The sequence below is a fragment of the Parathielavia appendiculata genome (genome assembly GCF_033297405.1).
Source record: "Parathielavia appendiculata strain CBS 731.68 unplaced genomic scaffold N657scaffold_26, whole genome shotgun sequence".
Classification (NCBI taxonomy): Eukaryota; Fungi; Ascomycota; class Sordariomycetes; order Sordariales; family Chaetomiaceae; genus Parathielavia; species Parathielavia appendiculata.
This window is the reverse complement of record NW_026944245.1, coordinates 13,319-39,172: the sequence shown is the minus strand read 5'-3', so window position 1 is coordinate 39,172 and position 25,854 is coordinate 13,319. Positions and strand designations below refer to the sequence as shown.

Here is a 25,854-nt window from a genome sequence, read left to right as displayed (position 1 = left end):
AGCGTACCGCAGTGCTCTATGATCTCAGAGAGCAGCGGGACTAATCGGACGAGGAATGATTCGCAGTCTCGTCGCTAACCCTAGCTCACAGGCAGTGGGCCAACTATCAATCGACACATTGACGATCCTTTATCCAGTCCCTGTCAGCACACTGGAGCATGCAAAATTTACCTGAGACATCAAGGGCTGATCAAGCAAAGAGAATCTACCGAGGCAAGGGATCTGTGACTGAAACAGAATGATGTCATATTGAATGTCTTAGACTCCGGACTAGCAATTGCGTTGAGGGAAATCCGACGATCAGTACCTGAACTAAGACAAATGTCTCACTACACCAAGCATGCCAAAACTCCAAATTGAAAATCGTTGGTTGTATTCAGGGAAGTTAGCTTGCTGATGTTGGGCCGATTGTTGCATAGCATTCTAGCGATGCAAGCCGCTCTGTGACAGCTCACCACACCAAGCATCCCAAACTCCAAACAGGAAATCATTCATTGTATTCAGGGAAATTAGCATATTGTTGTTCAGCCGAGTGTCGAGTAGAATCAAGCCACGCAAGACGATCTTTGTGACTGAAATCAATGTCTCGCCGAGTGTCCTGAACTCCGAACTTAAAACTTGGAATCGATGATTGTATTGGGATTAGCTTGCTCGAGTCCGAAGAAGGGGCCGCTTCATGGGCGTGTGTATGTTGGTGTCGCGACTTGCCGGTTACCTGTCGAGTTTAACAGGACGAGGGGATATATATATGAGATAGAATCTTGACAGACATTCCATAATTCTCACGCTTCCCATCCTCAAGCTTTCACAAGATTGATCTTGACGATCGGCAACATGCACTTCATCTTGACCTTCTGCCTCTTTGCTATCACTGCGCTTCACAGCGCAACTGCAACAGAGTACTGTCGGTGCGAAAACGAGTACTGGAACCGTGTATTCACTGGCATCAACCAAGCTTGCGACGGCTTCGGGTACGTTTTCTTCTCCCAGTCTCCCAGTAGAATTTCACCCAGTGTGCCAAGTTCCTTGCACTACGAAGAAATGGCTGGTGTTCCACCAACTGCAATATTGGGTCTAAAAACTGCGAGTACTGCCAGTACCAACCGAAAGGTCATGGCCACAGGAGCAGTACGAAAATCTGAAATCCTGGTGTAAGTCTAGCCCAAACCCAAGGAGCCGTGATCACGCCCTCGCCGAAATACTACCGACAGATGCTAATCTGCTTGGTTCTATACAGGCTTCCAGCAAGAAGGCTACGACTATAACAGCGGCACATCATACCGTGGCGACGTTGTGAATTGTTACTCTCGCAAGTATAGTAAGGCACCTCTTTCCAGCGTACGCTGTTGTCCCGTTGCCCTGAGCAAGGCTAAACGTTTCTTAGTTAATGAGTGCTGGTGGTACCAGGGGTGCCCGACGGGCTGTTCATACGTAAACAACGATAAGCGGCGTCGCGGCTGGCAACCTGAGGCCGACTCCTTCGTTACCCTCACTGAATACAACGCGAATGGGGAGGCGGTTGCGGGGACCCGATGTGGACCTCTCCCCAAAGATACTGCGTCGAGAATTGCCGATTCGTTCAAAAATTGCACCTCGCGAGGATTACAGTCGACCAACATAGCAGTGGCCTGCACGGGCTCGCAGGGAGACGCGGGGAACTCGGAGACCATGCAGGACTTTCACACTTTGTGTCACAATGTCGGTGGCCTGCTACTTGACACCTCCGATTCAAGCGGCCTCGCCACTCGGGGTGAAGACGAAGTAAAAGTATATTTTGTGGATGAGGACGGAAAGAAAACTCTGATTGCTTGAATCTTGCGCCGATTGGGTTTGGGATGCATGGTTGAGGAGAGGAAACTATCAGTCGAAGGTTCTATAACGTACAGTATAAGCGAGCGCCGCATATAATCGAGCGCCGCACTTCTGCCTACCCTATAGGCTCCTTAATTACAAGACAACAACACTAGGAACAAACAATGATTACATCAGAAACAGCTGAATTAGATGATTCTGCAAGCTCCTGGGAAGTGCGTACATTATAACCAGGCTTTGGTGCTCTCGAGAGCCTCTTAGAGCGTCCTCTGATTGGCCTTGCACTGGTGCTCTCTCATGCTCCTGAGAGCTACTAGAAGCATCATCGCTCGGAATTGGGTGCAGTTCCATTATTTGCCCCACTTAACCAGCCCCTACGGTTCCTTTTTGCCATTGGCCGCACCCATGTTGAGTTCTGCCTCCCGGACCCACTAAGCCCCACCGAACAGGCCTTCCACGTGCGCGCTTCTCCCAAATAGGCATCTCTTGGCGCCTGGGGTGGTAGAGTTCCGTCCAGGGTGTTGGAGCTTTCCCAGGGGTAGAGTTCCGCCCTGTCATTGGTTGAGCCCAAGAGATGCCCGGGGGGTAGGGTTCCGGGGGTACGGTTCCAGGGGAATTGAGGGAGATGCGAAGCGCGTTCTCGCGACTCCTTTTTTTCTTTTTTTTCCTTTTTTAAAAAGGCGAAAGAGGTTCGGACGGACAGCAGATAAGAGCGACGGCCCCCAGAGAGAGACCACCATAGTTATCCGCGATGGAGCCCTTCGTCCATCTGCCACAGCACCGAGTCGTAATCTGCAAGCGCCGCCGATTCGCCTGTGTGGCCAACGAGGTACCAGCCCACTTGCGGACACGACACGCCGATGTGCCCGTCGCCGAGCGACACGCTATCGCCCGCGCGGTCCAGCAGCTGCCCGGCATCATCCGGACGCAGAAGGACCTGGCCGGCTTCGAATTCCCTCCGCCGACGTCCGAGGTGATCCCATTCCTCGGCCCTCCGCGGCCGGACGGGCTCAAGTGCCGCGTATGCCCGTATATCGTCTGCCCCGAAGAAAATCCAGGAGCACGCCCGAAATTGCATGGCTGGCATAACCCGCTGAGAAGCGGCAGGCCGCCGGCCGGTCCCGGTCCGCTGCCGCTGCACGACCAGGAGCTCCCGTGCATCGACGGCGTGCTATGCCAGCGTCTTTTCCCCTCACGGGCTGCTAGCGGCTGGTTCGAGGTCTGCCGGGAGGACCGAACCGTCCGTGGCCTGCTGGTCACCGGCCCACCCGCAGTTGGCTTTCCGTATAGGCGTCGCCTGCCGTCACTGCGCCTACCGGACTACCAGCGTGGATCTCATTACGCGGCACCTGGCGAAAGCCCACAACCGCCGCCGGGACCCGAGGCAGACGGGCTGGCTACGCGACGAGATCTTCCAGGACATTGTCCTGCAGAGTGTCAGGGCCCCCACCGTGAGCCCTACACTTGGGCAATTGGCGGGCGAGACACTGTGGATTTCATGGCGCAGCGACATGACTCGCAGCAGAGAGAGGATATCTGGAGAGCAGGAGACTCAGATTGGAACCTGGAACTTCCCTCTCTCAAGGATCAGTCAGTTGGTTAGGGGTGCACGCACAATACAGTCGTCTTGCCTGCTGCTTGTTGAGGATTCGGTGCATCTTCCTTGGTGAGCTTGTGTGTGTCACCTTACACAGAGCTGGACGCAAAACGGCGCTCGCGGGTCCTGGATCGCTGTACGGGGCCTACAACCGCCCGTGCACGAGCAAGAGTGACTGGAAGGCGTTTCCTCCTCCTCCTCTGGCTGCGGGACCAGGCTACTATTGAGCAGAGGGCCGCCTTTGACCAGCTGTACCAGACCCGAGCGGGACCGCCTAGCCAGCCGCTGGGCTGCTGCCAGCAGGTAGATGGTAGCACGAGCCCGCCTAGTCTAGCGCTACAAACGAATTGGATGCGGCGGACCGGTTGGCTAGAAACCTTTGACGGAGCGAGCCGTGACGTTCTCGTCAGGCTTGCCCTACCGCCCTGCCTGGACGGGCACGGCCTACGGCTAAGCGGGCCTGCCGGAGGAGATGATACGATGGCGATTTGGAGCCCCCGCGAGGACGAGGATCGGCTGAGTCGCGTTGCGTCGGCATTGCGTGGGCTCCGGAGCCGCTGTGAGGACACGGCGCAGTACACCGACGTTTCGATCCGGTGTTGGCTTCGTAGTTCCCACCCGATACGTCCGTATAAGGCTCCCTTTATGCTCGTGGGCCACCGGACCACGGCGCGGGCGTACTGGCGGCTTTTCCTAAGGTTCTTGTGCTTCTCGTTCCGGCTCTGGCGCCTGCCAGAGGCCGCCCGGGCTTCGTTGTGCCGGAGATGGCTGAGCCAGATCCAGCGTGCTGCCTTACGGCTGGCTTGGCATGCGCTTGGGGAGCCTAAGCCCCGCCGGACACGAGACGGACAGGCGGCAAAGCACATAAGCGATAGAGCAGACAAGGCAAGCGGAGCGGAGTCCAGCAGCTGGAGTGATGGCGACAGCGACGGCTCCGGAGACACCTACCACTCCCAGTTCGAAACGGAGACTGAGACCGAGACTGAGGACGCTGCCACCCCCTTCACATGGCCATCTTCCGCGTGGCACGCTATAGAAGGCGCTGTTGACGATGACGAAGACGAAGACCAAGACGAGGACGAGGACGATGACGATGCGACTGACCAGGACGACTCCGACCTATCAGTGTCACGGGTCGTGACAGTGTGAGGTTCATGTGCGCAACTCCTGGTTCGACTGGACAGTTCGAACCACGGTCCCTCTTTTGAGGGTGTTACGCAGTGGTCAGTTGCGCCCACCCGTGACAATCAGACGACGAAGATGAGGATACTTCGATGTCGGATCTCTACTACCAAGACGTCCTGCTACAGCTTGCTAGGTTCTTAGTAACCGAGCGTTTTCACGACGGCCAAGCCAGCTGTTGGAAAGCCAACAGCCACGAATGTGTCGCACCGTAGTGATTGGGTATCAAAAAAATGGGCAACCACTCAATTGATGATGATGTACCTGTCTGTGTTCTTCCAGAAGTTCCCTGCCTGTTCCTGATCCTGAGAATCCTGGTGCCAAGCCATTGGTCACCCCTGAACTGCCCTCTCTGACCACCTGCCAAATCCAACACTATGCATGCTAATAAATGCTTGTTCACCTCGCTTACTACCTATCGCTGATGCATTCGCTGGAGTGGAAAGGATGAAGATGATCAACAGTGGGAGCAGATGAATTTTTTTGGAGGTTAAAGGATCCAAGACAAAGGAGAGAGGGCGACTACCCGGTTAATGAAGTGGTGGACATCCACCTCCACCACCAACCGTGGTCACATCTGCCGTGGTCGTGATCCGCAATGTGGGAAGAAGGTCGTTTGCCAAACAGTCGACGACATCGCAGTCAATCTGCAGGCCTCAACAAACCCGCATCCTCCGGAGCAATGTCGTGTCCATCTGGTCAGGCGTAGAACTACGCATCGCGCCGCGCAAGGAAAGAAGAACTGGCCGAAAAGAACGCAAATGTATTGCTGGTGAAGAAGATCTTCGTGAAGAGCTTGATGTTGAGCCCTGGTGAGAGAGCCGCAACCGGGACTATAAGTCGGGCACCAACCCATGCCCAGGTCAGAGAGTTCGCCAGCCGAATTCTACAGGCACGCACAGGGAGCCACCCGTACGACTGTCGGGAAGGGCTGGATGACCCGGTTTCTTCGCAGGAACCCGGTACTCTTAACTCAGAGAGGCCGTAAGATTGACTTAGCCCCCGTCAATGGCGCCACTGACCCGGTTATCCGCAGCTGGTTTCCACTCCTGAATATCCCAGCCATCAAGGACATCTTGCCCGCCAACCGCTACAGCTTTGACGAATTTGGCCTTATGGAAGGCCAGGGAACAAACGGCTTGGTAGTTGGAAGTGCTCGTAACGCGCAGTACAAAGGAACGTCCCTGGTTCGCGCACCTGGACCTCCTTCTTAGAGTGTATCTCTGCGACAGGGGTAGCACTCCCACCAGCTGTCATTTTCAAGGGCAAGAGCGTTCAACAACAGTGGTTCCCTATCGCCAAGGATGAATTGAAGGATTGGCTATTCACTGCAACCGACAAAGGCTGGGTGAATAGGGCGGTTGCGTTGAAATGGCTTCAACGGGTCTTCATCCCTCGGACCCAGCCGCAGGATCCTTCCTAGAGGCGGCTGTTGATACTGGACGGTCATGACAGCCATACAAGCATTGAATTTATGTGGGAGTGCTTCAGCAACAATATCCAGTTGCTCTTTTTACCAGCTCATACCTCCCACGTTCTCCAGCCATTGGATTTATCAGTCTTCTCCCCCGTGAAGCACACCTACCGCAAGCTCCTCAACCAAATGACCAGCTGGTCTGAATCAACGGTCTTAGGCAAGCAGATGATGTTGAAGTGCCTTGTGACGGCCCGTCGGGAGGCAATCACGGCTCATACTATCAAAGCCGGGTGGAGGGCAGCTGGGTTATTGTGACGAATCTCAAAGCCCCAACTTCTGAAAGGGACTCCTGAAGGTTATACTTGACAACGGGGTGAGGTTCGGTGAAGCCAAAGGGTTCACAACAAGCAATGTCCAAGGGTACTGACAATCTTGCACTTGAGTTGCTTACTGGAGAACTCCCAGAGTCCTCCAGAACGAGTGACTATATACTAGATGCATTTGGTTGCTCTCTCGTGCTCTCATGCCCCTGAGAGCTCTCTGGAGCACCTCTAGTACTCGTTCCGATTGGTCCTAAGTGATTGGCTCGGAACGTCCTACGTTCCCCACTGGCTTCTGCAAGTAAGCCGCCGTTGTTGACTCTCGTTGGTTCATTTGTGACAGTTATGGCCCGTCAGTATGGCCAAACCTCTGATGAGCCGTCTCTTGCTCAAGAATTCGAACCAGGGACCCGGCATTGATGATCAGCTAGCCAGTCTATTACTATGGCTAAGGATCTCGAATTCACGACTCCACGGAAGAAGACAGACCTTCGGGGCCACCTAAACCACTTGGCCATCCGACGACAAGATATCTCTACCCGGCGGCTCTTGTTTAAGAAGGTTGAAAAGGCTTTTGACGAGAAGGACTTTGAATTGGCTCGGCTACGACAAGAAAACGAAACTTCGAAGGCCCAATTGGAGGCAGCCCGGCCGTCGCGAAGGAAGAGGGTGGTCCCTGATCCCAACACTCAGTTCGCTTCAATCGAACACATCCACTAGGCTCCAATTGATGCGGGTCGTATAGAGGACACTGTAGTTGAAGGGAGCGGGTCAGAAAGTGCAGAATCGGATGCTTCCTGTATTGTGGTGGGATAAGACAGACTGCAATATATGGTGTTGAAGAAGATAGTTGTGTTTGCGGGCCAAGATTTGCCAAGTGGTCCGAATGGGGGGTGCCCGACTTACACACAACTTATTCCGCCCGGCGGGCTTCACCCGAAAGCTCAACTAACCAACATCTACTAATACATTTCCTAAATGGATCCTGGTCTCACTTGACGGGCGAAGGTCCGGTGATACCGGAAGGCATTATGTAGAGTAGCCCCGCTGCAATGGTCTGTGCGCGCTCAGCACCTCCATGCCAGTTTATCTTGCATGTAGGACGCGCGACACCGACTTCTCTGTCTGAATCCTCATTTTCTTCATTCCAACAATTCAGTTACACCCATACCATGCCATCCCTCTGGTGCCTCCTGCATCATCCGGTGAAGCCAAAGGGTTACAACGAGTTAATAAGCAGTCGTCTCAACAGTAGGTGTAGCTGACTGCTTCTTATGTACAATCTATACGCCCTATTCCCTAGGTACCCCAGCCCCAAGCACGCCGTCACGGCTTAGAAACCTGCTCCTTCCTAAAGAACTTGAAGAACCCAACCGGCAGAATCAACTGCAAAACCAGCGCCACCCAGAACCACAGCTTCGCCAAGCCCGGTAGCACGCCCTCAGAGAAGTCGGGAAACACGTCGGCCGGTCCAATATTGTGGGGCGCTGTAACCCTCGCAAGGATGGTAAACACGGCACCCAATACCTGCGCACCGAGCAGCGTAGCCGCCACGTGCTGCCTCGTCAGCGTCAGGAGCAGAACCATGCCGAGACCGACGCCTTGGATATTATCGAGCAAGCCAAGCCAGAGCCATAAGCAGCGCGATACGAGAGCCGACGCCACCGGATATCCAAGCCAGGGCAGGTATAGGCCGATCCCAGACGTGCCCCAGAGCATCTGCGCCCAGCGGGGGGCGCCGAGGCCGATGCCGAACAGGGGGACGATCCACGGGTGTGTCCGGGAGAAGAAAGAGAAGGCCCAGAGGCCGGCGGCCCATAGGACGGAGAAGAATCCCAAGGTCAACAGGACAACCGCGTAACCGGGGAGGGCTTTGGTGGTGAACAGGAAGTCCCAGGAGCGGCCGTAGGTGGTTGTCAGCCAGTAGTTTTGGATCGCCACATAGAGCAGGAACCAGGGGACGATGTGGCGCCGGATCAGCGACGTGTAGAAGGATGGGATGGTGTCTGGGGATTGGCGGTAATAATCAGGTAACCCTAGATACGAGATGATGCCGAAGGCCCAGAATACCAGGGCGAGTGGAACGGTGATGACTACTAGCGTGGGGACCTCATTGGCGATGAAGCTCCCGTTGAGCAGACCCGTAGGGTGCTGTGAGGTGTTGAGACTGCCCCAGAACCAAAGGGCGACCTGGTAGAGGAGCTGGACCCCCTGAATGACGGCCGCGCGAAAGATCCAGGTCATGATAGGTGCGCCGCCTTTTTCTCAGTCTCGGTCAGCAAATATGATCACCGAGGTAGGGAGGAAGAAGACTAGGTAACCATACCTTCATCACCAAAATTCAATGCGAAGAACAGCGCGCCACTTGACGCACCTGCTGCATACACCGCGCTTGCGGTATTCTGCACCGCCGGCCTACTCCCCTCTGGCAGGAACGGTGTGACGCCAATCAACACAAAGGCGAGACCATAGAAGAACCATGGCAGCGACAACGGATACAGCGCGGTAAAGCGCCGAAATACGAGCCACCACAGTGCCGACGTGACCGCATAGGTGCCGGCGATGATGTAGAGCTGATTTGCCGTCTGGCCCGCCTCGCCAGCGAGCAAGACGACCTGGTACGAGTTACCGGAGATGATCTGGCCGAAGGCCAGGATGAAGGAGTAGACTGGCCAGTCGCCGACGCGGATCGACAACAACTTTTTGAGGCCCCTAGGCGGCTTGTAGCCGTCGCCGAGCAGGAACTCGTCATCCTCACCAGAACCCGACAGTATGTCTTGGTCGCCTTCCGCCGAGGGTGCGGTGCTGTGGACGCTGATCACTCTGGCGCCGCGCCGGTCTCGGTTCTTCTTGACCACCAGGCCGGGTGCGCGACTGCTGCCGCGGGTGCGGCTCGGGCTGCGGTCCCTACCTAGCTTCGCCTCGCGCAAGTCCTTGGCCCATTGCTTCTCCGACGCCTTGAGGTAGTCGTCGATGCACAGTTCCGTCTCGGAGTTCTTGGCGTTGAGCCCGGACAGTTTCTGCTCGAACGCGGCGTAGTACTGGCCGGTGCTATCCTTGAAGAAGGGGTCGACCTTTTGCAGCCTGAAGTCGTTCCGCTCGCCGACGACATCGACGACAGACAGGCGTGAGCTGCTGTATTCGCGGTTCTGGTACAGTTGGTGCGCGCCCGGGCGGGTCTGGGGGTTGTAGTCGGGCGAGAGGCCAAAAGGTTCTGGTAGGCGTCGTTCGGGGCCGTCGGGTGACATGATGCGCATCGCGAGGCTGTCATCTCTCGGGTGGGACTGATTCGGGTCGTTGGGGGCGATAGTCATTAGACTTGCGGCGGACGACATGGCGGATGGGTTGGAAAACATGGGGTTCCGCGCCACGAAGGGGTCGCTCCCAGCTGTAGGAGGCGTTCCTGGGTGCGGAGATGGCCGGTCGGCGAAGTGGTCTGACACCGATCGCCGGTGGTTCTCGACGTTGTGGCCATCGGGGGCGTTAATGCGCGGCACTGCCAGGCTCGACGAACGTGCGTGACTGGTCCCCAGCCGGGGCGGCGTTCCCAGATCGGCAGACTCCCGCGATGTTCCGGCACACGAGTCGTCATAATATTATATATTATTCCTACACCGCTGTGCCCTTGGGCTTGCCGGACCTTCAACAACTTGCTATACAGGAAAACCGCGCCCTCGTGGGCCGGGTGAAAAACCCATATCGACAGTCGTCATAATATTGCTCATTCCCGCCCATTCCGGGAACCCTAAGCAATGGCCTGCTGGCTATCTTCTTCCGCTTCGTGCTCTCCCGATTATGCAATCGGATGGCCTTGCCCTGGAGCCGATCGAGGTCTTCAACCCACTGCGCGACGGGGAATCGCTGCTTGGCGCTCCACGCCCTCATCTCCTGTCTCGCCTTGGTCTTGCACTCCAAGGCACTTACAATCGCCTCGCGGAACTGGTGTAGCAGATGCTGCGGCGACGTCGACTCGACGGTATACCAGAACCCCGGCATCTGACCTAAGCCACCAACACGTGCACCCACGCCCAACGCGCCCTTGCGCCCGAACTCGACCGCAACCAGGCCAAATGGTTCCTGAAAATCATACATGGTTAGCAACTGCGCCTAGGGGTAAAAATAACACTGGTCGATCCAGTCTGGATCGTTAAAGTGCTTAAGCTAGGTACCAGGTAGGTAGGTACATACATCGCGAGAAGGGATGAGCGCAAACTCGGCACCGGTAAAAATATACGGCGGCAGCGATGTAAACTCGGGCTTGCTAAACACCCTCTTGGGGTATCTTTCTGCGAGCTTTTCAAGCTTGAGCGCGGCGAATTTGCCGTAGAGATCGATGACTGGCCCGACAGCAATCAGCTGTGTGCTGGGATACTTGTCGAGGATCGAGGGGAAGATATCGGCGATCAGATCCACCCCCTTCTGTAGCGACCACCGGCCCACAAACACGAACAGCTCGGCATCGGGGTTGACTTCCAGGCCGGCCCATTCCTGCGCCTGCCGCCTGAACTCGCCGCGCTGGGATTCAGCGTCGTTGTCTACGACGACATGCTGCTCCTCGACTTCCTCGTCGCGCTTCCACTCGGCCGTATCGCTCGGATCCGGATTGGGCAGTTGCCCGATCTTGGACAGGCTCCAAAAGATGGGGTAGCGCGCGTACGAGCGGTCGCCGTACTTCTTGCTCACACCCACGGCGCCGAACCCTTTCTGGTGCAGCCGAAGGTAGCTGGCGCCGGCGTGGAGGAGGTTGAAGACGGAACCGAATTGAACATAGTCCTTGACGATCTTGGGATCGAGGTTGAACACCTCGCAGACCTCCTTGGACTCTTCGGGATTGCGCATCGGCCACATGCCCTGGAACTCGGCGTTGTGAAGAGACAGGGCGCAGGGGATGGTGCGGTCGGGGAGGAGGTAGAGCGGGGCCGCGGCGCCGTGGTAATCGTTGATGTGGTACAGGTCAGGATCGAATCGGCGGATGGTTTCCGCTATGCATTGATTCCAAGCCGAGTAGTAGATGGCCGAGTCGATGTCATCCATGCGCGGCGGGTACGGATCCGCCTTGCTCTGCTGACGGAAGATGGGCGCGTCGAGCAGCACGTACATGATATTGGTCACCTGGTGGTACTGCACCTCAATTTCGTATTTCTTCCCCATGATGGGCACGTCCATGGGTTTGGCGCGCTGGTCGACGGGATAGTCGATGCCGCCGACGCACGGGACGACCCAGATGAGGTCCTGGTGTTCCAACGCTTTCCCCATTAGCTGCGCCATGACGCCCAGCCCACCAATCTTGATCTTGATGTCCCAGTCGTCAATGTTGTACTCCATAGTGGCGATTAAGACTTTTCTCCGCTTGCCGGGAACAGCGACAGCGGCGAGCTCTGTGGCGTCGTCTTTGTCGTCGCGGCGGAAGCTTTCAAGGGAGATGGCGCTCAGCCGGTTGTGGAGGGTGGCATAGGACGATTGGCCGCGGCGCTTGAATCCGATCCTGTTGATCTTGACCTTGTAGAACGAGCCCATGAAGATCCACACGGCAAGAAGGCCACCGACGATTGGGAGGACGGCCAGCAGGATGAGCATAATGATCTGGAGCCACATGTTGCCCTGCGGGACCTTTGTGAAGCGCAACGTCCGGTCGTCAAAGACAAGCTTATACGAGAGCGCGGGCATCGGCGGCGGTTCTCTCGCGTTGAGCACGTTGGGCGCGAGCGACGTGGGCGGCAGGCGATCGAGGACGCCATCGCCCTCGACGTCGCCATACACAAACCCGGCGTCGGGCTTCTGGTCGGGATTCATGCCCCAGACGTTGAGCTGAAACTGCGTCGGCCACTCGTCCATCAGGTGCAACTCCCACTCGCCGTTGTCGTTGAGAGAGAACTGGTTCTTGATGCCGGCGTCGAAGCCGAACTTGTTGCGCGTTCCGTGCGCGAAAAGGTTTGGGAAACGACGTTCCTTTTGCTGTCCGGGGTTGCTGTCACCTTCCTGTCGGAACGAGCTGCTGCCCAGCTTCTTGGACCAGTACTGCACCTTGACGTGGTCGCCGTCCCAGGCCTGGATTCGGGTGCCGGACCAGGGGAGAGGGTCGATCTTGTCTTTGCCGCCCTTGTATTCGACCCACTCGCTCCACGATGAGGCCCAGTTCGTCGAATACCGCCATTTATCCGCGCCGGCGGCCACGTGGTTGACGAAGAGATCGTTGCCCTCCTTTGTGAGAAGCGCGGGGGAGTAATCGGCCGACTCGGGGAAGACGATCGGGTTATTCGGCTTTCCAACCCGGAGCAAGAAGTGATCGGTGGCGTTGGTAGACCTCTTCCCAGCGCTGGCTGCGGGCCTGTCAACGATGATTTCGTGGATGCCGTCGTTCAGGCCGGTCAGCTTGGCACTGAAGCGCCACCGCGATGGTACAAAACCGACGTATTCCGTCCCTCTTGTCTCCGGCACCGCCGCGCATTTCGGTTCGATGACCCGCGCATTCCCCAGGACACCGGACTCGACGGTAGACGAGACCGAAATAGCATCCATCAAATCATTGCAGTCCATTTCCTCCGAGAACTCAATGGCAATATCGAGACTTCCCTTGATCTCATCCGCGTTGTGCTGGCTATCATGACCCGGACTGAACTTGGTAATCATGGGCGGCACGCCGACAAAGTCAGCCGACTCGACATAGGCGCGGAACTCAAACGGCTTCATCGTGATCTTGGAGACGCAACCGCTGTTCTCGCTCGACCCGGCGAAGCCGAACCTCTTGTTCGAGCTGCCCAGCGTGATCTCGTCATGCGGAGAGAACAGGTTCGTGACCTTGGCGCCTTGATCAAATGGGGCAAAAAAGGCCATGGTCTCGTCGCCGCCACCGCAGTCAAACGTATACTCGGTCGTCTCGTTGCGGTTGTGGTACACAAGCCAGACCGGCTTCGACGCGAACTGGCCCTGCACGCCCGGCTGGAAGGCGCGCGCGACGCTCCAGATGCCGAACTCGGTGTAGGTCTTGTTGGAACCCTCCAGCAGCACCAATTCAGTCTGGTTGCTCAAGGATTGCAAGAGCCAGGCGTCGCGGAAGGTGGAGTATTTTTCGCGCATGGCGTACATGGACTGTTGCGCACGGGATGCGACGGGTCGCGGTGGTCCAGGGCCACCTTGGGGTCCTCGCATCCACGCCGGGCGTCATCGACCGGCCAATTGTAGTAATGGGAGCTGCTGCCGGCGTAGCAACCGTGCATCTTCCACGCCTGGGTAGGCGTGAATGCCTGCCGTCCAAAGATGTAGTTGTCCGCAGTACTGTCGAGCACATAGAGCGCCTGTTCTTCCCCATAGAACACAAGCGGGATGCCGGGCATATGCAACGTCGTCAGGAAGAAGCCAAGCAGCATGCGCTCTGTACCCTGCGTAATGCCCGACCACCGGAACACGTCCTGGTTCATGGTGCCGTGCATGTGTCTCGGGTCGAACTCGCCTGTGTTGGCATTCACAAAGTCGTTGGTCAACAGCATCTCGCTCCACATGTTGACCCAGTTGGGCGGCAGGTCGTAGCTGGCTTCCAAGTTTCCGCTCAGACCGACGAAGCGGGTAAGAAAGCGGTAGGTGCTGAAGTGAAAAGCACTTGCGTCGAGCGCGCCCTTCCCTTCGTCTCGGATCACCAGCTGCTTTCCGTTTCCGGCCTTGTTGAGCGCTTTGGTGGTCAGGTTCATCGCCTGGGACGTGTTCTCGAGACGCATGTCCGGCTGACGGCCGCGGCCAAGGTAGACGGCGCCGTAGCTGTTGCCGCCCGTGATCTCCCCGGGAAGGAAGAAGTTGTCCTTGCCCACCTTCTTAGCGCAGGCACGGACCGCATCGTTGTGCTCAGCAAGAGCATCGACTGTGATTTGGGTGGCTTTATCGTACCGGAACCCGTCGATGTCGAGCATGATTATGCTGAGACAAGAGAAGTGCGCGATCCTGTCCCGCACCGAAGGCTTCCACTCCCGCAGGCGATCTTGCACGCTGGCAAACTTGGCCAGGGAACGCTGCCAGTCGGGGAAGACGCCAAAAGCTTCAATGTCGCCGTACTGGTCAAAGTCACTATCGTAACACCCGCCGAGCTGGTCCATAACGTCCTGGCCGACTGGAGAACCGGTCATGTCCCAGAATCGCGGGTAGTCGCACTTCTTGAGGTAGTTGTTAGAAGGATGAAAGTCGAGATACTGCCGGGACCCCTTGTAGTTGACTTCATGCTCGCCGAGTTGGAAGGGGGCGGTCGTGTTTTCGAAGCCCTTGAACGCGAGCAGGTCGCTCATGCTATCAGGCTCGCTCGGGTCAGTAGGATGGTCCCCCGATGCCAGGAGACCCGGGCGACAACTTACGTGGACATGGTGTGATCAATTATCACGTACATTCCCCTCTTGTGGACCGCATCGACCATTTCCTGCCATTCCCTGATCGTGCCATAGTGATGGTCGAGGAGTGTGAGATCCACGGGCTACTCTGTATTAGCAGAAGCAAATAGTAATGTCTTCTCTGCGGAGCCTCACCGAGTAAGAGTCCGCACCCCACGGGAGGTTCATGAACGGGGAACCAGCAATATATATGCCCTACAAGGTCAGCATGTATGTTTTATTTTTCCTTTTATTTATTTATTTATTTTTTTTACTATAGCGCGCAGTAAGAGTCACTTACTTTCATCCCCATGCCATGGATATAATCCAGACTATCAAGAAGCCCCTGCACGTCGCCGCCATGCCGCAGCTGATTGCTCGTGATGTCCTGCTCGTAGACGGTCCCGTTGATATCATTGTTTGACGGATTGCCGTCAGCGAGCCTGTCGAGGAAAAGTGTATAGAACGGAAACCGCCAGTCGGAGGGTGATGGGTGGTAGGTGTGGCCGGGTCGTTCGGCTGAGTAGTCTAAGGGGTTTATTGCGTCCTTACTCTGGTTGAGGTTGTAATCGATGAAGGCCGGGTCGTAGCGGAGACCTTGGACGACGGCCGCGGGGGCGAGGGCGAGGAGGAATAGAGTAGAAGCCATGGTTGGAAGCGTGATAGTTGGCTCACTTCAAGCTCAATAAGCGAATCGGGAAGAAGGGGGAAGCGCAACTATTGCTAGATAGAACACCAGAAATGTGCCGATAATGTGGACCGGGAAAGGAAGACAGGGGCGACGGCTTTCCCGAAGAAGCGTCCCAGAAGTATGTTAGTAGGTCGGAACCCGGTCAACAAGTGACGAATTGGTATGTGAGGGAAGGCAGATGCAGATCGAATTAGCAGGCCTGATGCCGCAAGCTCCAGCTGCCGAATTGTATTTGTATGTACGAGCAGCATGAAAGCGAACTGAGGGACGGGGTGGAATCCATGATAGGTTGGGCACGGAGGGGTGGCAAAGCACCCAACACCAAGCTTTGCCATATCCAGGCATAAAAAAGCATAATAGCACAGGACACTCAGTCGCTGGGCTGAGGCTCGGGTTCGAGACCGGTGTTCGGTGGCGCGATCTTGGGTAGGACGAAACGGGAGCCATCTAGACCCGATCCATTGGCGTGGGCTCCTTCAGCCGCCCTCGAGGTTTGTCGTAGCGCTGCGGAACATCGACCTCCCGCTGACACCCCGAACACGTCTTGTTTCTTGCAGCTGAATGAGGGCGGGCCGGAAACATCCCTAGATGGAGCCCTAGCCAACTCCAAACCGAACAGGCGGTCACTCATGATTCACTCAGGGTTACCGCAACATCTCAACCGCCGTCACCTGCAAAGCAAACGAACCGTCCTGAATGCCTTGAAACGCCGGAGGGATCAGTCTTGGCCCACCACGAACGGTATGCAACTTGTCGGAGCGACCAGCATCCTCAGCCGAAATAATAAGCAAGTCTCGGCCCCGGGCGTTTCCGCGATGGACGTGGCGAAGCGACTGGCGGTGCAAGCTTGGGATGACCGAGGGGGCCACGGACGAGGAGGAAGCCGAGAGGGACAATGGCGGCGCTGAGGCTGCATTGCACACACCCAGGACCGTAAATAACGTTGCTTAGAGTACCGGTAGGTAGCTGGCCAGTCTCGGCACCGATCGTTGTCGTCAACGCCTCCAGCCCCATCGGCACATCTATCCGTTCGTATGTCGAGTCAGCGTCTTTCTTTTCCATTCGTTGCTGGTGAGAATGCGATCATTGGCCAATTCCCGCGCCGCGATGATGAGTGACGCCTGGCTTAATGACGCGGGAAAAGGGGATTTGGCAGGGTTATCCTCGACTTCAACTCTGCCGGAGCGGCCGCCAGAACCTGAGGCTTCTTCTGCTGCAAGGTAAGGACAGCGGTCATAGGCGGCCGCGATGAGAATGGATCGATATTCCGCAATCTGCCGCATAATCTGCTATATACAGCCGGAAAGCCGTGGCGACCTAACGTTGTGGGTGGTGCCCCACATCCTTGGCAGACCGGGTTGCCCCACATCTGGTGCAGGGGTTACAGCCCTGCCCACCAGAGCCATCACACATCCAGTATCACGACTGTATGGAACCACCACCATTGATGATCACCATCTTCTGTTGTCTCTGGATCTCCATCAGGTCATGAGTCCTCTGATGCTTCTCTGAGCAACTGACAATGAGCAACTGACAACTTTTCCGATATTATCTCCGATTTTACCGTCGTCAATTTCCTTTGCGTCAGCGATACCACAGCGATTTCATCGCATTTTGCCGACTTCTTCTTAGGATCCTGCATCTTGGCATCAAGGATCAACCCACCCCGGATGAGCTCTCATCAACAAGCTGTTGAAGAAGCTCGGATTTGCTATTCAACCGCTTTGCTTCGGTGGCTTTCACAGTACATTGCGACTCTCTTGCCGGAAGGTATCGCCGACCGCATTACGGCTTTCTTTGGTCAGGGTCCTCTCGATTTCATCCTCTACAATCTACATCGTCTTCCGTTGATCACCAAGTCGGTGGTGGGTGGTTTGACCCCTTCCTTGACATTACATCGTTGCCAGCATCTTGGTCAAGATGGCTAGCAACGCCGGGCCACCGGCTGCACCGGCCCAGTTCACGCCAGCGCAACTGAACGCCTTGTTTGGCGAGTTCCTGGCCCAGAACCTCAATGGCGTCGCGCAGACAATGCGTCGCGTCATCCCACCGACAACCAAGCTTACCAAGGCGGAGGACTACCTGACGTGGAGGGGCAAGTTGATCCGGAACCTCAACCGCGTCGACCTTGATCAGCACATTCTTCAAGACCTTCCGGAGCCCGAAGACGCTGAACTTCGACGCGTTTGGAAGAACGACAGGGCAGACGTTGGGGATTACATCCAAACCTCTGTCCCGGACCACAAGATTTGGACCAATTTGATCGGCATGGGCTGGGACGCCGATGCCAACGATCCGAAAGACACCTTTTTGGAGCTCACGCAGTACTTCCAGAAGGGCGCCGCTGATACCAATTACAACATGATGAAGGAGTTCATGAACATCCGTCGCAGCAGCTACGACAAGATGGAGTCGTTCACGCATCGACTGAACCACTTACGTGGCCGCATCAACGTCACTGAGTTCAAACTCGACGAGAAGGCTTACTGTTGGATGGCCATCAAAGGCTTCCAGCAGGAATACCCAGATCTTTACAACCGTATGGTGTCTGGCATCGAGAGCAAGACCATCGCTTGGTCCGACATCATAGCTAAGCTTCAGCAACTGGCTGTCTCCGAGGCGGCTCAACCCACCATGTCTTCTGTCAAGACCGACGACAACGGCAAGTCTAGCAAGAAGAAGGATAGCAAGAAAGACGATAACAAGGACAAGTCCAACGACAACAACAAGGAGCGCGTCACTTGCATTACGTGCAACAAGTCCATCGACAAGGGCTTCAAGCACTGCACGGACTGCGACAAGCATTGGGTTGGCGACATCTGTTGGTGGTGCCATCCCGAGAAGGCAAAGGATACGTGGAAGTGGAAGAGTATTGCGATTCAGGAGAAGAAGCTCCGTGAGCTCAACGCCAAAGCTACAGCTGGTCCATTGCATCAACAGTCTGGTGTTGCGGCTTCCCTGGGTCCCAAGCCGTCAAACCTTCTCTTCACGACCAACCATGATGATGACGATGATCATCAATACAACTTCGCGTTTACTAGTTTTTCTACGACCAACAACGACAACAGGGATTTTATCCCGGGCCCCCGGCGCTTCTTATGAGCGCTGAAGTCCAACAGGCCCTCAAGGCGATCGCAACCAAGCCGGATCTATCCCACTTCAAGGACGTCATCATATACGATTCGGGCGCAGCTTCTTTCATCTTCAACGACAAGAAGTGGTTCACCAGCCTCAAACGACTGCCGCGTCCATGTACATCACTTGCAGCCAACGGCGAATTGATTGAGTCTTCTGTTGGAGGCACCGTCAACTTCGTCGTGCGGCTACCGGCGGGTAATACCGCCACTTTACAATTCGGAGGAGCAGTTTACCAGCCTTCTTCACCTTGTAACCTTATCCCGGGGTTATAAGCTCAAGATGCAGGGCGTTCTTTGGAACCAGAAGAACGACACGCTCTACCATTCTGATACCGGCCAAATGCTGATGGAGTTGTACAACTTCAACGGCGTACCGGCCATTCAGGGCGCGAGGCCCAACACCAACAACAAACACCCGGTTACCGTCGCCTTGGCAGTGGTGCCGTACATGAAGATGCACAGCCGTCTCCTCCACGCCAGTAAGGGCGTAATCACAGAGGCTTGTCGGCGTGCAGGCATTGCTTTGACCCACAAGGGCGACGACTTCTGCGAGGGTTGCGTCCGTGGGAAGATGACAGACGAGCTCGGCAAGGAAGCTCCCATCCAAGCCGAGCAACCTCTCGATTTTATACGCGTGGATGTCGTCAGCCACAGCCCTCCTGCTATGTTGGGCTACCGCTCTAGCGTCCATATCATTGATGTTCACTCCAATTACCACTGGGTCAATTTTGCCCGGTCGAAAAAGGAGATCTTGTCGGAACGAAGCCGCCTTGATGGCTGCATTCAACGGACCTTGGTGGTTGATTGGTGCCAGCACCGCAACCCCTCTTCCTTACATACTTAGTCCTCTCCCATGCCCATCAACAGGATGGTCAATCAATCACTTTTACCACCTTAAAAATTCAATCCACTGCTTTGACTGGGAATAGCTTCTTCCAGCGCATATCTGAGCGGTCGTCGCCCTGCAGGTTCCAACAGATCTTTGTGGTTCTGAGAGACTGGACCAAGATGATACATACACAAACTGGCCGATGGATCAGGATGATTGGTATTGACGGCGGATCTGAGTTTGGTCAAGCCACTGAACCTTTCGTCGACGACAAATTCAACAAGTGGGCGAGGTCGGAAGGCATCATCGTCATGAAGACTACACCACATACACCGTGGATGAACGGCAAGATCGAGCGCGCTGCTCGTGACGTTCTCGATAAGACTAGGGCGACAGTTCTGTCGCTTAACATCCCAGTGCATCTCTGGACCTTTCGTCATGGAGACGGTCATTCAGGTCAAGAACGCGCTGCCGACCACAGGCAATACGGACTCACGGAGCCCACATGAGGTATTCGCCACCGGCGTCAATATGCCGGTTTCTGCGCGCAAGCCATACATTGCTCACTTCAGAGCGTACTTCTGTACGGCGTACTACTTCATCAAGTTACAGAAACGAGTGCAATCTCAGAAGCTGGCTCCCAGAGCGGAGAAGGGCCGTTTGATCGGCTATGCTGATCTTCACGGCAAAATATACTGGATATGGAACCCGGAGACGGGCAAAGTGATACGAGCGAGCGCGGTTCGGTTCAACGAAGGTCCGGACGCGAAGCCCGACGAAGATCGCTACGATCCCGCGTCAACAGCGGAACATGAGGTCTTCTTCACGGACCCGACCACCGAGGAAGAAGAGCAAGCAATCCGGCAGTGGGTGACCGTTACCGACCCTGACAAGACCACACGGCGGGTGGCCATTCGAGAGCTATTCCGGCCCGACAACAATACTGGCGATGACCGCAATGCGGCTGTCGACGACAACAGCACTGGATTAACCGGCGTTGAAGATGATCACCAGCCGGAGGCCCACTTGCCCACCCCAGAGACGACCCCAGAGCCAGCACCCGATTGCGGCTCGGATCCCGCTTCTGGTCACGATGATGTCCACTCCAACGCAGGCCCCGACAGCCCTGCTAAGAAGGACGATGACAACGCCTATTCTTCTGTCGAAGATGAGCTTATTGATGCGTCAATGAGCCTCGACGACGACGCTCCTATCCCACTAGACAATCCGCTGGTGCCGGGAATGCGCGATTTGATCCATTCCGACAATGGCGATGAAAAACAACAACACCAAGAACAACGCGAAGATGCGCAACCCAACGAGTCTGTGGGGGGGCGCCCGCGCCGTCAGAAGGCCAAATACGGCGGTGACGCGTCACAGTCAGGATTCTACAAGCTGCTCAACGATGGCAAGCTTCCTGGTCAGACCTTCTTTGCTGGTCATCTTGTTGAGCCAGCACCACCAGAAGAACCCATTATCTTCGTGCTTTCCAGCATGAAGGCTGAACACGACAATGCGCTGTTCCTGCGTCCTGATTTACCGAAGAACTGGCGTCAAGCCAAACAACGGCCAGACTACGACGAGTACTGGCTTCCACTTATGAAGAAGGAGATGCAGAGCATGCGCGACCGACGCGTCTTTGATGAGGTTGAGAGGCAGGCTTGGATGCAAGTTCTCCCAACCAAATGGGTCTTCGACGAGAATAGATCCAGCCACCGTCATCACCACCCCACGAACGAGATGGGTGGTTTGTGGTAACTTTGAGCAGGGTTCCTGGAACTCACAGGACGTCTACGCCGCTGTTGTTCACAGCGTAACTGTCAAGACTTTCCTTGCCCTCGTGGCAGTCTGGGATCTCGAATGCGAACAAGAAGACTTCAGAACCGCGTTCCTCAACTCTGACATTCCTCCTGACGTGGAATACTACGTCGAGCCGCCTCCCCATCTCGGCTTCCCGCTGGGGATTGTATGCAAACTGAACAAGGCTCTCTACGGCTTGCGCGGGAGCCCACTTTACTGGTTCAATACAATCAGGCCGGTCATGGAAGAAATCGGCTTCCAGAGCATTGAATCGGACATCTGCTTATTCATCCACCGCAAGCGCGGTATCCTTGTCGTCCTTTACGTCGACGATTTGCTCATTGCTGCCCGTACCAAAGCCCTGATCCACCAGATTCGGGACGAACTACGTGAGCGCTTTTATATGAAGGGTCTCGGCGAGGTCAAACGCTTCCTTGGCTCTGACATCCTGCGCGACAGGAAGGCAAGGAAGATCTTCATTTCCCAGGAGAGCTTTGTTACGGCTTGGCTCGCAAAGGAGGGCATGCTCGACTGTCAGCCGGTTGCTATGCCGTGGCCGCCGAAGTTTGAGCTTCCGACAACGTGGACGCCGCCGACAGACCGTCGCGTCGTCAAGGAATACATCAAAAGCACCGGATCGGGAAATTGGCTTTCGACCGGGACCAGACCCGACATTGCGTACACGATGTCGCGCCTTTGCGGAGGCAAACGCAGGGCCCTCTGAAGAGCATATTCAGCTGAAGAAGCACCTGCTCCGTTACGTCAAAGGCGCCAAGAGCTACGGCATTGAACTGGGCGACAAGACGCTCACTGGGAGCAGTCTTTTGTTGATGGCGTTCGCCGACGCGTCACTTGCAGACCGCTTACCAACGCGACATTCAACTGGTGCCCACATCGTCTTCGTGGCGGGTGGGCCAGTTCTTTGGAAGACTAAGAAGCAGACCTTCGTGGCGTTGAGCACCACGGAGGCTGAATTTACCAACCTGACGCCCGCTGCCCTGTCAGTCAAATGGGTAGCGAAGATCCTGGAGGAGTGCGGTGCAAAGCAGCCAACGCCGGCCGTCCTATTCACCGACAGCCTCAATGCGTACTCGGCCACGCTGAATCCAAACAAGCCGGCTCGCACCAGGAACATTGACATCAAATACAAGTGGATCATCGACCAAGTCGGCCGTGGCGAGATTGACATCCGCCATATTGAGGGCACGGAGATGCCAGCCAATGGGCTGACGAAGCCGTTGATGCGAGACAAACATGACAAGTTCGTCAAGATGCTTGGCATGGCTGAGAAGAAGATACCTTGGGCACCTTGAGGAGGATTGAGGATGCCGGACAGGGTGGATCACATGGAGGATTGGGCAAGTAAGCCCACGCTGCGAATCGCCCAAAAACGCGATTTCCGCAGTATTTGACAGATTTGTTTAACTTCACGTGATTGGGGATCGAGGAACGGCCTCAACACCAGGGTAAATGTATGTACATAGCGATGGATGCGTTTGTGATAGCTTCGTTGTGGTGGTCCTCTCGGTCTGTGGGGGGGTGTTGTGGGTGGTGCCCCACATCCTTGGCAGACCGGGTTGCCCCACATCTGGTGCAGGGGTTACAGCCCTGCCCACACCAGAGCCATCACGCATCCAGGATCACGACTGTATGAACCACCACCATTGATGATCACCATCTTCTGTTGTCTCTGGATCTCCATCAGTTCTGGAGAATTGAGTTTTTATGTTCACCTTGCGAAGAGCATGATGCTCAGGCGTCTGATGGTGCACGGATTGACAGAACCGTTTGATTCTCAAAAGACCCGACCGTACCAAGAGTTGGGTGGCACCCATCTTCAAAGCTCCTTATAATTCAAATCAATCAATACGTTAATGTACGTTAGGTCTTTATAACAAAGAAAGGAAAAGCTAACGACCCATTCGACGTATCGGCCGAGCGGCTGACCGACGACGAAATAATGCAGCGAGCCGCCTGGCTGCGTAACGCATGGCAGACCGAAGACGAGTTCAAAGCTCTGGATCCTGTGGTCCCACTCGGAGCGGCGCCCTGGTCGAGATCGTGGGAGTCAAGGAGGAACCCCATTGGAGGCACGCGGCACGCCAGCATCCGTAAGACATGGTATGGGGCCTTCTTCCGGCGGCTATGGTTCAGCTTCATCGGTGGAGTGTTTCTGCTTGCGCCCATGTGGATAATGGTGCTTCACACGACTCGAAACACCTGCCTAATTACGACCACGGCTTTTGTTGTTGTCTTTGGGACTATCCTGGCCTGGAGAATGGAGAAGCCGACTGAGGTTCTTGCAGCTACACTGGCATATGCTGCAGTGTTGGTCGTGTTTGTGGGACTGGCCGTCGAGGGAGATGCGAGTGTTGAGACACCGCCGTCATTATTAGACACAATCTTTTAGCCTGCGGCCAAGAGATCTCACCGTTTCACCACTCAACAGTCATATGGCTGACTTATGTACTTATTTTTTTTCCTTTTACTCTCCATTCTTTTTCTTTACTTCATATTTCTCTTTTTCTAATATTATCTCCTTTGTTCCGCTGGCTACATTCAGTCATGAAGTCATAGTCGCGAACCGCCTGAACTGCTCGTCAACGCGTCTCAGTTACCAATTTGTATTTGCTTTGTGCCCTTGCTAGCCGCGCTTACTATACTCCTTCAGATTGGCCTCCCAGTCGGCGGCGGTTCGAGGGTCGATCCTCATGTCAACGATGCTTTTGACGAGCCGGCACTGAAGCTCTCGAAGGCGCATGCGCTGCAGCTCGGCGAAGCTCATGTGCAGGTGGCTGTAACGGTCTCAGGCAGTATATTGCAACTAGCTGATGACGACTCTACGAGTATATTGCAACTAGCTGATGACGACTCTATGTAACGGTCTCAGGTAGTATATTGCAACTAGCTGATGACGACTCTACGAGTACACTGAACTTGGAGAAGAAAAGGAGAGACGACAGACTCTGGTAGCTCGCAAGCATACTTATCCTCGTCGGCGCGCTGGTCTGAGCGCGGTTGCTAGAAGGTTCGGTGTGCTGTGGGGCGAGTGGGAATAGCCTCATCAGGGGTCTTGGTATTGGCCGAGAGTCGCCGAGGCTCGCACCGGGCCCAGCCCGTTACAGTGGCAGTCTCCTATGTCATTCTTGTGACGCGTCTTTTGCGCCTTCTTATCTGGTTCGCCTTCAATCCTGGAGACGAGGTTCTCGATGTGTCGGCTAAGCACCCATGGCTTTGGGTTGTTGAAGTCAAGCGGGATCTGAGCTGCAGCGACAGGGTTAGGACGGGTGGATTGGAGAAGTAGAAATGCCGGTAGGTGTTTGTGATACCTCCCAAGTATCGATCTAAATCCATCACTTCACGATCGTCGGGTGGAAGGCGTTTAGACGGCACTTTGCTGGGTCACCGCGATGTCAACTCCAGGTTCGCTTGCGGCTTCATTGTCACCAATGTACATCGTACATTGAATATCGTACCTGTAAGGCGTTGTTGAAGCAAACTGTTATGCCTCTGAAGGAGAGGGGGAGGTGCAGGGGGTAGTCAAGCTCACAAGCCCCTCCCAGCTGATAATGCAGGTATCTTGGGTTACATTGCAGACCACGGAACTGTAGGCGACCAGTTCAATGCGTCCTACCAATTCAGGTACGCAAAAACTGCATACAATTTGGTATCACAGGTCCGAGCGTACCAAAAACCCGGTTTTCGATCCGCCAAAAACCGGTGGGTCCCGCCAAATTCGGCTCCGAGCTTGCAGGTCATTTGTCTTGGTGGGCCTTCGATTTCTCGTGGAAAACCCAATACAAAACGCGCGCGGCCCGCAGAAGGAAATGGCGAAGTAGAAGGCCACGTGACTAGACTTTACGTGCGCAGACCTTCCAAAAGACGCGACGACGGCGAGAACTAACGTTACGCAGCGCAGAAAGCATCGGCACTCAAACACCACTGCTGTCCACGGTTACCACCCTGGGACAAACCCCTAATCATTCCTTTCTCGCCCGATGACTATGGCGGCCACTGCAATTGAGGATGCTCGCATACGCGAGGCAATGGAATATTATCTCCTAAACCTGGAGGGTACGGTGCCCCAAAACACAGTCAAAACCTACAAGCCTAAACAGCAAGAGTGGAAGGTCAGCTGGTCCCCTTCCTGGTACGACTCTCAATCCCATTTCTGATACTACGATAGGATTGGTGCTTCAAGCATTGGGACCCGATTCCTGAGGATTGGGCCGTTAGACAGTCGACCTGGCCGCTAGGGCGACCGCTCCCCGGCGATCTTGTCGACGAAGGCAAGCTGCTCCTTTTTATGAAGACGGAAGTTGTAAGCCGAGCCCCCCGGAAAGGGCACCGCCTTGAGAAGCAGAGGAAACGCCGCCTAGACGCTGCTGTGGCCGTAGGACAAGCTGCCGCCGCCAAACGGCAACGGCGTGATGAAAGTAGCGCTCCCTAGCCGGTTGGCTGGGTAACCAGCTCTGTGCTCCCCCGCTAAGCCTTTGAGTAGGCGAGACCATTGAAGTTGCCACTACTCCGGCGCCTGCGGCGGTAGCGACCAAGTTCGAGGAGGACGACAACGAGCCCCTGATCGCCGCCCCGGCTCTCGAACTCGCCTATAACTCTGTACGCACCTACATCGCAGCGATACAGAGGCTGTACGACGAACAGAAGAGCCGGCACATCAACCCGGCGCCCCGTCCTCAAGGGATAGCCCTTAAAGCGTTGAA

The 25,854-nt window shown here is 55.6% G+C and overlaps 10 protein-coding genes across 10 annotated transcripts; 6 read left to right on the top strand and 4 right to left on the bottom strand.

Annotated features, from left to right (window-relative positions):
- Window positions 1-834: 834 nt before the first annotated feature.
- On the top strand, window positions 835-1,812 carry N657DRAFT_637251 (uncharacterized protein; the record flags this gene model as incomplete). The annotated part of the gene is made up of 4 exons (XM_062791494.1): window positions 835-971; window positions 1,111-1,151; window positions 1,238-1,318; window positions 1,385-1,812. 4 exons carry the CDS (start codon window positions 835-837, stop codon window positions 1,810-1,812), a joined length of 687 nt encoding a protein of 228 aa, XP_062643220.1.
- Window positions 1,813-2,176: 364 nt separating this feature from the next.
- On the bottom strand, window positions 2,177-2,406 carry N657DRAFT_650099 (uncharacterized protein; the record flags this gene model as incomplete). The annotated part of the gene is made up of 1 exon (XM_062793869.1): window positions 2,177-2,406. A coding segment is annotated over exon 1 (184 nt), but the record flags the coding sequence as incomplete, so codon positions are not given.
- An 841-nt stretch (window positions 2,407-3,247) lies between these two features.
- N657DRAFT_650097 (uncharacterized protein) lies at window positions 3,248-3,494 on the top strand (the record flags this gene model as incomplete). The annotated part of the gene is made up of 1 exon (XM_062793868.1): window positions 3,248-3,494. A coding segment is annotated over one exon (219 nt), but the record flags the coding sequence as incomplete, so codon positions are not given.
- A 4,160-nt stretch (window positions 3,495-7,654) lies between these two features.
- On the bottom strand, window positions 7,655-15,325 carry N657DRAFT_693680 (glycosyltransferase family 5 protein; the record flags this gene model as incomplete). The annotated part of the gene is made up of 8 exons (XM_062797232.1): window positions 7,655-8,586; window positions 8,655-9,824; window positions 9,988-10,405; window positions 10,517-13,345; window positions 13,429-14,599; window positions 14,695-14,780; window positions 14,833-14,892; window positions 14,978-15,325. The coding sequence occupies 8 exons, from the start codon at window positions 15,323-15,325 to the stop codon at window positions 7,655-7,657; spliced, it is 7,014 nt and encodes a 2,337-aa protein (XP_062643217.1).
- Window positions 15,326-15,459: 134 nt separating this feature from the next.
- N657DRAFT_256129 (uncharacterized protein) lies at window positions 15,460-15,976 on the bottom strand. Its single transcript, XM_062786462.1, has one exon. The coding sequence runs from the start codon at window positions 15,812-15,814 to the stop codon at window positions 15,491-15,493; it is 324 nt and encodes a 107-aa protein (XP_062643216.1). The 5' UTR covers window positions 15,815-15,976; the 3' UTR covers window positions 15,460-15,490.
- A 1,311-nt stretch (window positions 15,977-17,287) lies between these two features.
- Window positions 17,288-18,469, top strand: N657DRAFT_684396 (uncharacterized protein; the record flags this gene model as incomplete). Its single annotated transcript, XM_062796675.1, has 1 exon — window positions 17,288-18,469. One exon carries the CDS (start codon window positions 17,288-17,290, stop codon window positions 18,467-18,469), a length of 1,182 nt encoding a protein of 393 aa, XP_062643215.1.
- A 158-nt stretch (window positions 18,470-18,627) lies between these two features.
- On the top strand, window positions 18,628-19,560 carry N657DRAFT_255987 (uncharacterized protein). Its single transcript, XM_062786461.1, has one exon. The coding sequence runs from the start codon at window positions 18,785-18,787 to the stop codon at window positions 19,346-19,348; it is 564 nt and encodes a 187-aa protein (XP_062643214.1). The 5' UTR covers window positions 18,628-18,784; the 3' UTR covers window positions 19,349-19,560.
- A 3,325-nt stretch (window positions 19,561-22,885) lies between these two features.
- N657DRAFT_650092 (uncharacterized protein) lies at window positions 22,886-23,624 on the top strand. The gene is made up of 2 exons (XM_062793867.1): window positions 22,886-23,009; window positions 23,059-23,624. The coding sequence occupies exon 2, from the start codon at window positions 23,094-23,096 to the stop codon at window positions 23,541-23,543; it is 450 nt and encodes a 149-aa protein (XP_062643213.1). The 5' UTR covers window positions 22,886-23,009; window positions 23,059-23,093; the 3' UTR covers window positions 23,544-23,624.
- N657DRAFT_674850 (uncharacterized protein) lies at window positions 23,351-24,892 on the bottom strand (the record flags this gene model as incomplete). Its single annotated transcript, XM_062795781.1, has 7 exons — window positions 23,351-23,726; window positions 23,792-23,928; window positions 24,120-24,154; window positions 24,240-24,397; window positions 24,610-24,643; window positions 24,684-24,786; window positions 24,822-24,892. 7 exons carry the CDS (start codon window positions 24,890-24,892, stop codon window positions 23,644-23,646), a joined length of 621 nt encoding a protein of 206 aa, XP_062643212.1. The 3' UTR covers window positions 23,351-23,643.
- A 224-nt stretch (window positions 24,893-25,116) lies between these two features.
- On the top strand, window positions 25,117-25,766 carry N657DRAFT_650090 (uncharacterized protein; the record flags this gene model as incomplete). Its single annotated transcript, XM_062793866.1, has 1 exon — window positions 25,117-25,766. A coding segment is annotated over exon 1 (156 nt), but the record flags the coding sequence as incomplete, so codon positions are not given.
- Window positions 25,767-25,854: the final 88 nt, after the last annotated feature.